Source organism: Anguilla rostrata, chromosome 12 (genome assembly GCF_018555375.3).
Source record: "Anguilla rostrata isolate EN2019 chromosome 12, ASM1855537v3, whole genome shotgun sequence".
NCBI classification, from domain to species: domain Eukaryota; kingdom Metazoa; phylum Chordata; class Actinopteri; order Anguilliformes; family Anguillidae; genus Anguilla; species Anguilla rostrata.
Genome location: NC_057944.1, coordinates 17942879 through 17958745, shown reverse-complemented (window position 1 = coordinate 17958745; position 15867 = coordinate 17942879). Strand labels below are relative to the sequence as shown.

Genomic DNA, 15867 nt, shown 5'->3' with positions numbered 1-15867 from the left:
CACAGAGTAGGTCACAGACTTGAAGCAGTCTTTGCAAGCAAAGGATATGTGAGAAAGTATTAAATATGACTACGTTCATTGACATAACATGAATCTGTCCCAAACTTTGTAGTGCCCTGAAATTGGGGGGCTAAGTATAAAAACTGTAGTAATTTCTACTTGGTAAAACCAAATTGTATAACAATATGCAAAATAAAAGCTGAGAATGTGCACTTCAACCATCTTAATTGTTCGATTACAAATTTAAAATTGTGGAGTACAAACTCTGAACCATGTTTTGCTAAATAAAGAAAAAAAAAACATGGCTTGTACAGGATTTAAGTATAGCAGAGAGGAGAAAAATGTGTTCTCCTAGCTCACCACCATAACCGGAATTCATCTCTGCCTTTTTATGATGTCTGAAATATGACTGGACTTTTGCTGCCTGTTAGTTCATAAGTAAGGAATTCTAAATCACTTTTTGCAAATGAGGAATTATATATCTATCTATCTTGCCAAATGTAAGCATACTAAAATTACTATGATTATTTTTACTTGATTAGTATTTTATTTCTTGAACATTTGTAATTTAATATTTATGGTAAGTAACGTAGCCATAGGTTACGCAGAATAAATCTCTCCAAGCTGTTCAGTGCTGACGATAAAGTTATAGTATGTTTCGAGGTGGGAACGGCACACTGTGCCGTCTTTTCCAGCACCACCACCCCACATGTGAGTAGATCCATAGCTGCTTTTGCACATGGAAAACGTTGCCATATTGTTATTTCCAGCAAGCAGGGTCACAAAACCAAAGACTCCATTATTTTACTAGTTGGATAGCATTCACACATGACGGTGCCAGTAATTATTGTTTCAACAAGCAGCAAACTAAATACTGCAAAAGAGCTAAGAAAGTCAGTCAAGAAAATAACCAAGACATAGGCTATATGTGCAGTCCTCCCGGCAAGGTATGATTTTGTTAATTCTGGCTTACTAGTAAGAGAAGCCAGCTCATGTTTTCAAATTAGCTTGAAAATGAAAAAGCGAATCATAACAGCTAACATAACAGCCACATATAAATGTGCATATAGACCTGTTATAACTTTAGAAATGTTTGTCTAACTGCCATGATGGACAGAATGTGTACTACCTCACTAGCTTATTAGGTAGCCTATCATTTATTTTGTATGTCTGCTTCATTTAATTTCTGATTTGTGGTAAGAAACAACACAGCTTGATGGCTTTACGGAGCAGGGTGAGTTTTGCATGGTTGATCCAGTAATATGGCAGGTTTGTTCACAGTAACGTAAAATATGAACATTTGTGTAAATGTTACTACATTCTGAGCCAGAATGTTGCTAGAGCAACTTTTCCAGAATACTAACTCTGGCTCTCATTCATACAACCCATAAAAGCTAAAGGTCTGGTATAAGGCTGTATGTGTAGAACCACACAGTCTGTCATGGCTTATAGAATTCAAATAATTTGTATTGTCCTATAACAAGTCATTGCATAATTATTGCTTGTTTTTGTTTTATTCTTCAATTATCTTGCATATTGCTGAATAACGATCAGAAGTCGAGATGCAGGGCCCTGTTCACATATTACAATTTATTTCTGTTAGATTTATATGCATATGTGACTTTATTGTCCATTTTTTACGCATCCAGGTTTTTAAATGTATAATGTATAATATAATATACTGTAGCTTATTCTTCTGCCTAGTTGGCTTTGCAGAGGTTAGGTCAGAATAGTGTTCACTGTGTGAACTAAACTGTGTTCTTGGCTAGAAATAGCTGTACAAAATAAGTATTGTATCTTATTGAACCTGTGTTTAGTAGTTGTCTATGACCATGAAATGCACTTTGTGTATGTCGCTTTGGATTAAAGCGTCTGCCAAATAAATGTAATGTAATGATACAGTTAAGAACATGTTGAATTATATCAGAATTTAGTACAAGCACATTTCATAGTATTCATGCAATATTGAGGAAGTATTTTGCTACAATAGAATGAACCAGTTGTATGGGTAGTTCAAAATAAGTCACAGAGACATTTGTGTTTATGAAGTTTATGAGGTTTGCTATTAAGGGAACACAGGTTAATGAACATAATTTCTTCCATTTATATATTTTGTGAACCTTATGTAAGGGAAGACATCATTACGTTTTTATTTCACATACTATGGCTCTGCGGTCCCGTATCCTAAAAAAAAAATTATCTTATGGATAAAGCAATTAGGGCATTCACTGAGATTTCACTTATGTTTTAGCCATTACGTGTTTTCTTGTATTTTGCTCTGGTCTGAATAATATTATATAACATTTTGGAAGAAAGATACAGAACAGCAAGCCAAAACTAGATGCTAAAATTGCAAATATCTCCACAGCTACAGTGAATTTTCCAGGTGAACTGACATAAGCTGGTATAAAGGTGATCCAGACTGCACAGAATATGAGCATGCTGAATGTGATGAATTTGGCTTCATTGAAGTTGTCAGGCAACTTACGAGCCAGAAAAGCTAAAACAAAGCACAATACAGAGAGGAGCCCAATATAACCCAGTACAGCCCAGAACCCCACTGCTGATCCTACATCACATTCTAGAATGATCTTTTCTTTGTAGTGCTTCATGTTCTTGTTGGGAAAAGGAGGGGATATTGTTAACCAAAGCACACAAATAAGGACCTGTATGAGAGTGAAAGCAAGAACACTCAGTCTCTGCTGCAGAGGCCCAAACCACTTCATCACATTACTGCCTGGAAGTGTAGCCCTGAAGGCCATTAACACCACTATTGTTTTCCCCAGAACACAGGAGATGCAGAGGACAAAGGTGATCCCAAACGCAGTGTGGCGCAGCATACAGGACCACTCAGAGGGCCGGCCGATGAAGGTAAGAGAGCAAAGGAAACACAGTTTCAATGAAAAGAGCAGCAGGAAGCTCAGCTCTGAGTTGTTGGCTTTCACAATGGGTGTGTCCTTCTTTATAAAGAACAGCACAGCCACAAATGCAGTAATACATGCTCCAAATATAGAAAAAATAGCAAGCACGATTCCCAAAATTTCGTGAAATGACAGAAATTCGACAGCTTTTGAAACACATTGATCTCTTTTAGCATTAGACCAGTATTCTTCTGTACACTGAATACAGTTGTTAGAATCTGTAAAGAAATAATATTGTTATTAGAACACTCATACAGCTGTGGCTGTACAGTAAACTGAGCACAATAAAACGTGCAACTAGGGAATGTTCTCCATAGACTGGTTAGAATTGACTCTACCTGTGGAATTGCTGATTTCTTGTTCAGCACAGGGCACACAGTCATAACAGCAGATCGGCCTTCCTCTCTGCACAGCCTTCCGGGTGCCTGGGGGACAGCTCTCACTGCACACTGACCTGGGTTTCTGTGCAACATGTTTCAACTCTCAAAGCACCCATGGACAATGTGATTTGTACGTAGATCGTGATAATTATTTGCACTACTTTATCATATAGATATGTGGCCCATAAAGGGGACTTTTTAATACTTTTGTGAGAACTGTCATTGTGTCATTTCCTGGGGAACAGTAAACATGGAGGAGCAGTTACTTTTGTTTTGCTTTGAACTTAACTTTAAAAATGAATATTTTAGCTAGACTATTTTCAATGTAGCCTACAATCATTCCTCTGTCACACACAGCAGTAAGTAAATGCTTTGTATGTATTAGCTAGCTAACTCTATGTCTTGCTTGCTAGCGATCGATCTCTTGCTAGCTAACAAGCTAGTGAGAGAGGGAAAGAGATAGATACAGCTTTTGCAGGCTAATATGTACACAATTGTAAATAAATGGTTCCCTAGCTTCTGTCAGGATTTGCAGGGTAGATGAACTGCCTTCGTGGCTATCTCCTGGAATGATGACAGAAGCTAGGAAGGAAGAGTTGTTATTTCAATCCAGCACTCAAAAATTTGCTATATGTTCTATTCATGATTCAGCTGATGATTGTGACACTTAGCCAACCTAAATGCATCACAGCACTCCTGTCAATGTACCAGTCGTCTATGAGGTGCCGATTCATTCAAAATTATGTTGAGAACAGCGCACTGCCTGTAATTTGTCAACTGGTGCAGTGGATCACATTTAACTAGTGTAGTCTGTCGAGTTATTGGCGAGGGGCGTGTCAGGTTAACTGGCAGATTCTCTCTTGGAGTTGGTGCGCAGGGCATGTCGACAATTAACTGGCTCAGTGAATTGAGGATAACTGGCGCAGAGCCTGGCGGAGTGCTGATCAAACAGGGGACCGGGGCATTGCCATTCTCTGTGAAGCTTGCAAACTTTAGTGGTTACTCACGGTATTGCAGTTTAGTAAGCCCCTGGTGCCAAAAAGAAAATTTCCCCATTGAACTTCATTCAAAACTTGGAATTTATTCTGGCCAAAGTAAATTATTTTGGACAATACTTTGAAACTCTAAAATGTCTCCACACCGAACGAATTCCTCTCGAGGCACCAATTATTTTTCTGAGCGCCACACACAAAGATATAAGATTTATTTCATTCCAATTTGGTCCACGTGGTTTTACATCACAGTGCACGCACCTGCATACTTGGGCACACCCGTTCATGAACGTGTATGAGGCTACGATCGATGCTGAAAAAAGCTGAACGGAGAGAGTTGCCTGCATAGAACCGCTGTATCAGAATACGTTAAGTATTAATCATGACCTAAGATTACATGAATCCACCGTCATTATTGTTTCATTATATTGAAATTTTAACACTATTACTAATTACTAATTAATATTACTAATAATAATGTACCTACCATAAAGTTATTGCATCCATTGTGTATGGTGATGAATCATGATGAATAAATAACTAATAAATAAGTAACAAAGCTGGCTCTTAAATTAAGATGCTATTATGTTGATTCCAGTATATTATCATATTGACCACATTGTAATTTTGATATATCCACAAATAGCGTACTATTATGAAAAAATTTTCATATTTGTAGCATTTCTGTCTTGACATGATGGTGCTGGTGATGACAAAGAGTAATCACATCTGAAAAATAAATAAGCCAGGATAAATAAATAATGAGAATAGCTTTATATTTTTTATTTGCTCTTAAATTGCTATGCTGCTGATTAAGGTAAAGCGATGATGAAGATGATAAACATGTCAATTACAAAGATGATGACTTCATGAATATAAAATAATGCATACGAATAATTTATCAACCGATTTCATGTCATTTTTGCTTTTTATTTATTTATTTATTATTTACAGGCTACCCTCACAGTTCTTTGCAGATATAGACAGTGTATTGGCATTCGACTTTTAATTGTAGGCTATATAGCTACTAACTGCTTTCAAATGTGAATGCTCCTTTTTTTTGGTGAATTTGCAATTTCTTGTATTCCATGATAAAAAAACACAGTCCCATAAAGATTAATTGACCAGCAGAGTTTTTCAGTGATGAGGTACATTTATCAACGCTACGTAATGACATATTGAGTAATTTACACCTTGTACTGCTTAGAAGAAAAACCAAAATGGAATTCATGACACATGCAGATTTTTTTTTGTGCATATTTCTGGTGTATGAGATGAGGAATGCTAACTGTAATAGCATAAGGAAACGGCCATGAACAAGTACTGATAAGAAAAAATGATGAATGTCAACATTTTCGTGAAAACATTCTTACATACAGTTTATGATCAAACGTGATCGTATACATGCTTTGTGAATGAGGCTCATTTCTTTTATACATGGCCGAAAATATAATGTCTGCTGATATTCTACTGTTAATATCTGGGACTAAATATGGAATAAATATAAAACCTTACCATTGATTTTACTCGTAAAGATGTCCCTTTCGAGACTGAGTGATCATATATGGCCTTGGACAATCCGTTTGTGTAATGTATGCTCATTTGTGATTCCTGCGTACCTTCCAAAATAGCTGTTCGTAATACCACACATGTTGTTTATGGTGTTGTTTTTAGTTCAATCTGGCTTGATTGACAATTAATTTATCCAGTAGGTGAGAGTATTATCTTTCTAACAATGTATAACATGTCTTATTTTACCAATGGAATAGTGTTCTATAGCCCCGCGTAACCTAAGGTTTTGTCCCATCATCACCTTACACATTCACTTTGTGGTAGCAGTAAAAGACACTGCACCCGGCAAAACGTTATTGATGAGTTTCGTCATTTGTTGGAAAATATTATTATTCTCGAGAACTTATGAGAATGTCTAATGCGGTTGGATATATGGCAGTGAGTAGCTGCTGGCAATGATTTCCACAGCCTACCACACCAAAACGTTTGGAAGCTATTAGCTTGCCCTTTTCAGTACTTAATGAGTTTGCTGTAAATTTGATAGATAAATTAGACATACTCAAAGAACCCCTTTATAAAGTCACAAAAATGCATGCTCACTTCTATAGTGTACAGTTGATAACTAGATAAACATCAACACGAGTTGGTTGGATAACGTTAGATTGCTTTTGTGTCATTTTTATGAACATACACACGGATAGCTAGCTATCATCCGATTCATACAGAAGCAAGTTAGTTAATGGAAGATAATAATGTAAGATAGATAATGTAAGATCATTTGATTCTTACAACTAATTAAGTATCACTGCTGCTCAATTATGAGCAATATCTTACATTTTTTCATCTTAGGCTAACTTAGCAGATATTTAATAGTGTCATCTCACGGGAAGTTTATTAGGAACAAAATGAGGTGCGCTTATGCAGATGCTATGTTACTGCTTTGGTCTGCACTCCGACAGGCTCTGCGCCAGTTATCCTTGATCCACTGGTACCAAAGGTTGCTGGATAACTATACCTATACATGTATCAGCTGCTCCTCCATGTTAATTGTTCCCCAGTAAATGACACTGTGCCAATGACCCGGAAGAACAAACGTGCTGTTATTTATAGATATTATTTTCTTGGGTGAATGAAAAATTTTACAAGGGAACAGAAAGATTTGTGATATCACACAAAAGCATTTTTTTCCCTCAACAACGTCTCTTTAGGGCAGTGGTAACCAACCCTATTCCTGGTGATCTACTGTTGTGTAGGTTTTCACTCCAAACTTAAAGTCATTCAACAGCTAAATATCTGCATTGAGTTGCTAATTAATAGAGTCACGTGTGCCAAATAGGGTTGAAATGAAAAACTACAGGATGGTAGATCTCCAGGAACAGGGTTGGTTGCCTCTGCTTTAGGGGCTCCATATATAGATTAAAGCCGCAAGCGGTGTTGGGAGGGGTCCAAGCATTGGCACAATTGCGCCCCCTATGGAGCAATTTTTAAATGGTTTTGTCCTCATGATCATATACCTTCACCCAGCATATCTACTGCATCGCCATGGATGTCTCCTAGCCGCTAGGCGTAAAGGCCTTTATCATAACACTAAAGGCTGTTTTATACTTCTGCATAGTACACGTAAAAAAGGGTCTGTGTAGGGGTTGTGCGCAATGTGCGGCATGTGCGACGGTTGCAGACCACAGCCACGTTGAAGACGCATACCTCTTCAAGAAATTAAAAGCGTGTAGTTAGTAACCAGTGCCCGCATACACCGTAAAGAAGATGATTGGTTGACTGCTGACATGAGGTCACTGGAAACGTTAAATATGCGACTAAAAGCGCTTTTGTCAGGTGAATGTCTTCTTGCAACAAGTTACATCTGGCTGAGCATTTTTGTGGTCATTGTTGCAGTATTTAGTAGGTTTGTAAATATGAATGAAGGTGTTGTCTTTTGAACTATAACGGTCAGTAACAAAATCTAATTACGTTGCCTGCGCAACCTGTGCTATATGCTGCACATGTATAAATGATCTGGCCCTTCGCGAGTGCCGCACACAACGGAAATGCAGACTACACAAAAGTATAAAACAGCATTTAGATGGTCTGGCTTCCGTGCCGCAACTAAAATAGGCATCAGACACATATCCCAATCCTTTGCTCATCTTAGCAGAGAATGCACATTTCAGAGCGCCTCAGAAACAGATAGAATAATAACACATACATACACATTTCAAATAATAAATATGACATTGAGAAAAAACGAAACAAAAGACGAAATATCAACTCGCGACCTGCGTGCTGTGCGCAGAGTAGCCTAGTATTAATTTAGACATTGGCAGATAAGAAAAATTTTGGTTACGCTGACCTACAAAACGCTATTCCAAAAGCAAAATCAGACATGTTATACATCGTTAGAAAGCTTACACTCTCACCTACTGAATAAATGAATTGTCAATCAAGCCAAATTGTACTAAAAAGGGCGACAACGCCATAAACAACAGGTGTGGTATTACGCACAACTATATTTGAAGGTAGCCTACCCAGGCATCACAAATGCGCGTATATTTCACAAAAGGATTGTCCAAGACAATATATGATCACTCTGTCTCAAAAGGGACATCTCTCCGCGTAAAACCAATGGTAAAGTAGTATATTTATTCTATGGTTAGTCCCAGATATTGACTGTAGAATGCCATGGTATAATTGTTAAAAACTTTGTATCGTTTATTTCGTTATTCAGTGAGCAGCGTTTTCACTGTTGTATTGGCATATTTTAGGGCTAATGTCAGGTTTATCTTGTTGCTATGGAATACGATTTCTCTCAGCATAATGGCGGATTAAAAGACTAAACGAACTCACCCGCTATTGTCTTCAAATGGATCCATGCCAAAGAAAAGTAATGATTCATCCTCTCAAAGCTTTTACTAACAAACTTTTAGTAGCAAAAAACGAAATATCAACTCGCGATCCCTGCTACCTGCTTCCTGCGAGTACCGTATTATTTATCTCATAAAAAACACGTTTTCAACATACAAAAATGCCAAGTTACTCACACATACAAGACATACCCCGTCTATAACTCATTCATTCAGACTGCCAAAATCCAGGCCTGCGATTAAAAGTATCGATATCAAAACGACGCCAAGTTACGGTACTACAAACAATATAGGCTATCTTGCCTCACCGAAATTACATAAGATGTATTCCAAAGCAATGCTACCCAATATTTCCTCAATTCTTTCAAGCCACTTGGCCCTGTGTTTTGTAATCTTACCATTTTACAATGTCATGCAAACTTTGTGTCAGATCAAAGTGTCAAATATTTCGAATTGCCTCATGGAACACATTGAAATTCATGTAAAAAACTGCTGGTCAGTAACTACAGGAAGCATATTTCTCCGGAAAACATATGTTTACACTTGCTTCTGAACTGAATTTCAGTAAATGTACAAGTGATTGTATATTTGCTACGTACAATACATACTGCATGTAAAATACATATTGTACATACATACATACATAGAGAACTTCTTTATCCCCATGGGGACATTTCTCTCGCAGCATGTTACATTCACATTTACGAACAGACATTTATACCAAGAAACATACAATCATTCACGCAACAGAAAGGCTGGGCAGAAAAATACATACATACCAATAGGACATATAGACGCCTATTCAATCAATCTTGACTTTGAGAAAGCCATCCACACATATGTTTGGCCTGTCCATGTACTGCATGCTTATACACACAGGGCCAAGTGACTTGAAAGAATTGAGGAAATATTGGGTAGCATTGCTTTGGAATACATCTTATGTAATTCTGGTGAGGCGAGATAGCCTATATTGTTTGTAATACCGTAACTTGGCGTCATTTTGATATCTGATATGCTGATATGCTGATAATCTATTGCACTGATGTGCTTTTGTCATGTTCAGTAGTAGTTATAATTATGAGTGAGTCATGATTTTAAATGTAATGTTTTAATGCGGAGTTGAAGAACGTACATACGTAGTAATTGTTTGTATGTGGCTAGATAGAGAACAGGGCGAGGTAACATGAATGTAGAAACGTGGCGTTTGCTGATAAGTTTTGTACGGTAGCCAAGTGAAGAAATATAGTTAGTAGAAATGGCACAGTAGTGAACTGGTGTAACTTTTTAATAAAAGGAATACATTTGCCGCCATGAAATGCATATGGGTGGCCGTGAGTGAGTTTTGGTAAAGCAAATATAAGCGTAAGAAAACGTTAGTGTAAAAGAGGAAACTATCTGCCTGAGGGCAAGGCGGGATTCAATCCTTCAACCGGAGGTTTACCAGTCTGTGACTTTGTTAGTGCAGCACCGTGACATAGCTATGCAATGCGTGAAATATCATTAGCAAACCTGTCCGTGGTTTTAAAGAAGAACACAGGCCAGTAAGCACAGAAGAGCTCCCGTTGAATCCATATGGCTTTGCAATATTGTAGCCGGTTAATAACTGAACGTGCAGACGGTACGTCATAATGCAGTTCAGTTCGGTATACGTTCGGTGAACGGCGGGTAGATATGGTGCAAAAGCAATAATTGAGAAGTAGTAGACAATTATTAGTGAGGGTAAAAACAGGTTAAAGAAACGTTCCTAGCTGGGCTTGAACCTACGACCCCATGTTCCCAAGACTGTAACCTTGCCCACTAGGCCACAGGCAGGCAAGCTGTTTAAGGTGAAAATGTTTCAGAGTAAAAAGGTATGGGTATTTTGCGTGTGTAGGCGAGTTTTTGATTGGGTCGTGTAGGTGAAGATTTGGCTGGTGTCGGTAAAATGTCCAATGGGGAGACATGTTGTTCGTGGGATAGGCGGCAGGAAAAATAAGAATGAGAAGAAGAAGAAGAAGAAAGAGAAGAAGAAGAAGGAGAAAACGCAAAATCCCCTTAGTTTGGGGCTTTATTGTGTGGACATGTGAAGTTGTTTATGAAATCTGTCTGTTGAAATGGGGTCAGAATGTACAGAATTTAATGTTTTTAAGGGCTGAGTGTCTGTGGCTGTTGTGGTTGTTTCTGTGGGGAACCCTGAAAAGTGCCAAACTCTCGGTGCTGTATAGGTATGGGGCATGCCCCTGCCAAGGCGTAACTTGGCGGGATGGCATACCTGCCATCCCAATTTAGACATTGGCAGAGTACAGCATAAATTGTGTCTTTTGTTTATATTCAATATTAGTAATTGCAGCAAGAAACTGTAGCTGTAGACACAAGATAGTGTGTTATGTTATGGTAGCAATGGAACGAAGCGGACTATATATGTATTACCGTCATTGTTTTATTATACCAGCGTGTTTTCGCGCATTTGCACAGAAACTCAAATACTATCAATAAAATGGTTTAGCCATTTCTCAGCATAATGACAGATTCAAAGACTAAACGAACTCACCCAAAACTGTCTTTAAATGGATCCATGCTCAAGAAAGGTAATTATTCATCCTCTCAAAAAACTTTTACTAACAAACTTTTGGTAGCCTAGCATGCACTCTGGCTGGCACTGTCTTCCAGTGCTTCCTCGACGTTCAGACCCTCCCCTGATAAAAACTAGACCCTACGGTGTCGGATTACTTGCGTCGCCATAGATGTCTTCTAACCACTTGCCGTAAAGAAGTTTACTAGATGTCGTAACACTTTAGATGTGGAGCTACAGCTCTTCCGCACCCCAACTAATACAAAAAGTCCAAATGGCGGGCAAACAATATGGTGGACATATGTGGACCCAATAGCAAAGTTGTAGAGCATATTCAGATGCATTGGTCAATTAAGTTTGTGTTGATCTGACTTACGGTGTGGGAGTTATGACCTTTTAAACATGACCCTTTGTTATAGTGCCACCATCTGGCCGACATGGGTTATTTGTAGTGCCTGAGTAGTGGGGGGACATAGGAACCCACCTACCAAATTTGGTTGGTCTACAACTTATGGTTGCTGAGCCTCAGACATTTTAGTGGAGAAAGGTTCCACGCCCCAACTAAAAAGTCAAAATGGCAGGCAAACAATATGGCGGACATAGGTGGCCCCAATAGCAAAGTTGTTGAGCACGTTCAGATGCATAGGTCGATGAAGTGTTGTGTTGATCTGACTTACGGTGTGGGAGTTATGGCCTTTTACGCACGACCCTTTGTTATAGCGCCACCATCTGGCTGACATAGGTGATTTGTAGTTCCTGAGTAGTGGGGGCCCATAGGAACCCACCTACCAAATTTGGTTGCTCTAGGACTTATGGTTGCTGAGCCTCAGACACTTTTAGCAGAGAAAAATAATAATAATAATAATAATAATAATAATAATAATAATAATAATAATAATAATAATAATAATCCTAACAGATACAATAGGGTTCCACCAGCTTCGCTGCTTGGACCCCTAATAGTCCTAACAGATACAATAGGGTTCCACCAGCTTCGCTGCTTGGACCCCTAATAATAATAATCCTAACAGATACAATAGGGTTCCACCAGCTTCGCTGCTTGGACCCCTAAATATCAAATGCTGGAAACAGATTACTGTCACACATGTTTGCTAATTCTGGACTTTCTACAGTAATATTAGTCTTCTCTCATACATTTTCCATTTTTGTCCTGATGCTAGTTCTATTTACGTATGCCGCTGCACTATTTGAACTGAACTGTCTTATTTAATTATTTTTCTCAATCAGTGCTAATAGCTGCACACAGGTATACAGCTGCATACATGTGCTGTCATCAGACCACATTTTCATGTTGCACATAAACACTTACCTGTTTTTGCCCACCTGCCCAAACCATTGGAACAGGGCTCATCACAAACTGCTGCCCAGGTGGTAAAGAGGCATCATAGTTGCCGACCACTCTGAACTTTACTGCACCATCAGGGCCAAGTTGCCAGTTCACCACCTCATATCTGGCTGCCGGATCTCCATTACTGTCAAAAGAGACTTCCTCTCCAGTTCCCAAAGTGAAATTAACTTCTTTCAGAGCCTTAAGTACCTGTTGGGGAACAAAGATTTAAGCTGAGATAAATACATGAGTGAATTTATTCATAATGAGGATTTGATTAGCTTTGTAAGAATGGTTCATTTATGTACCTGCCAGGGCTGTGTTTTCACACTGTTTGTACAGCCTTGATGGGGTGTACATGCCAGCAGGCCATGTAGAGAGTAAGCAACAGCATAAACTGCTTTGTAAACGTTGATGGAGGTTCTCAGCTCTGATACATCAGTGTATTCGTTTCTCACTTCAGTTAAGCTCTCAAACCCTGTGCACGGATTTATGTGAAATAGATTGTTTTCATTTGTGAAGGCACATTGAAACACATTTTCCCAAAAGTCTATGACAACAGTATTATTTGGGTATTTTGATGGGTGAAGTTTCAACAAAAACTCTTTAAAGCCATTTATTTTGCCTTTGGGGACAGCAAAGCCAATAGACCCTCCCAGTATTCTGAAACTTGTTGGTGTTACTAGTTTGCTTCCTGTTATCCAGCCTTCACTGCCAACCATTTGGAGACCTGTAATATTCTGAAGCGTCAGCTGCTCCAGTAACTCGATCATTTCACCCTGACCAAGAAATGCTACAATTACCTTTGCAGTACCTCTTTTGATAACATCTACAACCTTCAGTAATTTCTCTGATTCTGTTCTGTAAAATTTCTCAGAATACTCAATGCAGATCCCTTCCTGTTGAGCAGCTTTTATAAATGTGGCCATCCCATTGTTGCCATAGTCACTGTCACTTCTCACTGCTCCAATCCAGGTCCAGCCAAAGTGCTTCACCAGCTGAGCCAGTGCTCTGCTCTGGTAATAGTCACTGGGAATGGTTCTGAAGAATGTGGGATATTCTTTTCTGTTGCTCAGACATGCACATGTAGCAAAGTGACTGATCTGCAAACAACACAAAAGGACAACTTCATCAGAACTTTGTATAGACAATGATTCAATAGTATAGCCATTTTGTAGATCATGAGGAAAATATATTGTGTGTGTGTGTGTGTGTGTGTGCACGTGTGTGTGTGCGTATGTGTGTACGTATGTGTGACTGTATGTGGTTGAACCAAACAAAAACTTTGTCACATGCACAGAATGTTGCTTCTTTGGAAAAGTCAGATATTGATTTTTGATTATAACATTTGAGTATGGATTTTCATGTCTAAATATGAGTTACGGTTGCCTCCATCAGTATGCTGTAATAGTACATCTCCACAATGCCAAGTCCATTTTTTTTGCATCTCAGTTTAATTTCTTCCTACAGATATAGTGGTTTTCACTAATTTTCTCACTATTAAGCAAAACAGGTGAATCTATGTTTACTATACGTCTTTGGAATGTCTTTGTGCCAATATATTACAGCCAACTAGTAAATGTTTTTTTATCCAGAGCAACTTACACAAGTGGAATATATTCAAAAAGAAAGAGTTTTGTTTGGTATAATGTCTAAGTTGCATGTCAGTTAGCAATATCCACCATATTTTAAGAATGTAAACATTTTAGAAAAAATGCCATTTCTGACACATACAATGTCAGTAATCTATTTCACAAATATAATCACATGTCTGCAGAAACAGTATGTTAAAAAAGTGACAAATGCTATTTTCATTTTCAGGTTAAATGTTATGTAAATTAAAATTACAATCACATTTTTACTGCAGATTTAATACTTCCACATTAATGAATCTGTGGTTTTTATAAATTATGCTATTGTTGTCAGTAAGGTTTAGTAAATTGTTTTGAACATTCATTTTTCAACCACAATACACCAAAATGCACCTATCAGAAACATGAATACTTTACTAGGGTCTATTCATTTGTGATTGCTGAAAACATTTATTTACCAAAATAAATTTGTAATTTTAGAGGGCTTTTTAAAAATGTTTTCCCCCAAACATTGAACATAAATATTTTCCATTATTGCTATTTTTTCCCTAACATTCACACAACAGAGGAGATACAGAAAATGTTTCTTTTTATGCTACTTCAGCTTTTAAATATCAATGAATGGCTACTTCTTTTGCAGTTATTGTAAGACTAAAATAACTTACCACTGGAATTTGAAATAATCCTACTGTTGCAGCAATTGCCATAGTGTTTGTAGATCCTGATTCTCCAATGATGGCATGCACTACGGCTGGTGTGGAGCATGATGTGTCGGTCAGTGTTTCCTCATAACCGTTCATCAGAGCCATGGCTGATTGTATAGAAAATGCTGCAGAGAAACAGGTGTCATATATTTTATATCCAAGAGATACACCTGGGAGGATGTCAGTTCTGTTGTTTATTTCTTCAATGGCGAAGATCATAGTTTGGGCCACCCGGAATTCTCTGAAGATAACTCTAGAAATTACATATTGTATTGATAGTTTGTTTTAATGAGCTTTTTAGTACTAATAACAACTATTTTAACATCATATTTTTCATTGTCATTTGACACTCTTTGAAAAGTCATTCATCATGTATTTACCCAGAAGGCAAACCTAATACAGGGTAACATGTCTAAAGTCAATTCTATAGCTTTCATTTTTCACGTTATTGATATTAGTCTTATGATTGTTTAGTCACAAAAAACAATATCATCAGATTTTCACCAATACAAACACCTGTTGCAGGTTAACCTCACCGGGAGCATCTCAGCAGTTCTGGTTTGGCGTCAAATTTGATGGTTATGCCCAAAGGAAGTTGTAGCATGGCGAAGACTCCGCCAATGTTGATGTCTCCATGTTGATAGAAGCTGGGCTTGGCTGCCCTCCCCAGTATTCTGCATGGTGGGGTCTGTGCTGCAGCCCAGAGGACTGTTAGTGCCAGCAGAATGATCTGCAGCGCCATCCCACTGCACATCTCAGATCCAGCACTGCTGTGTACGAGGTTTAAATACAGCAGTTTTAATTCTCCATCGATCTGTGACTCTCAAAGGAATGTCTGAGTCCCAGGGTAAGCAGACTGAGGTGAAGCAATTTGTAAAAGCAACTGACGCAACATAAAAGTAATTCACACGTGAAGGCACTGCGATCAACAAGTGTAGTCTTTCAAAATGATGTTTGGGTTTTGAGGCTTATTTTGCATTACAAATGGACACATATTTAGATATGCTTG

At 38.2% G+C, this 15867-nt stretch overlaps 1 protein-coding gene across 1 annotated transcript; it reads right to left on the bottom strand.

The window, feature by feature from the left end:
• Positions 1 to 2044: 2044 nt before the first annotated feature.
• Positions 2045 to 15600, bottom strand: LOC135236671 (extracellular calcium-sensing receptor-like). The gene is made up of 6 exons (XM_064303156.1): positions 15395 to 15600; positions 14820 to 15111; positions 12871 to 13665; positions 12545 to 12772; positions 3260 to 3383; positions 2045 to 3139 (listed from the first exon to the last, which is right to left on the bottom strand). Exons 1-6 carry the CDS (start codon positions 15598 to 15600, stop codon positions 2241 to 2243), a joined length of 2544 nt encoding a protein of 847 aa, XP_064159226.1. The 3' UTR covers positions 2045 to 2240.
• Between the last annotated feature and the right edge of the window lie 267 nt (positions 15601 to 15867).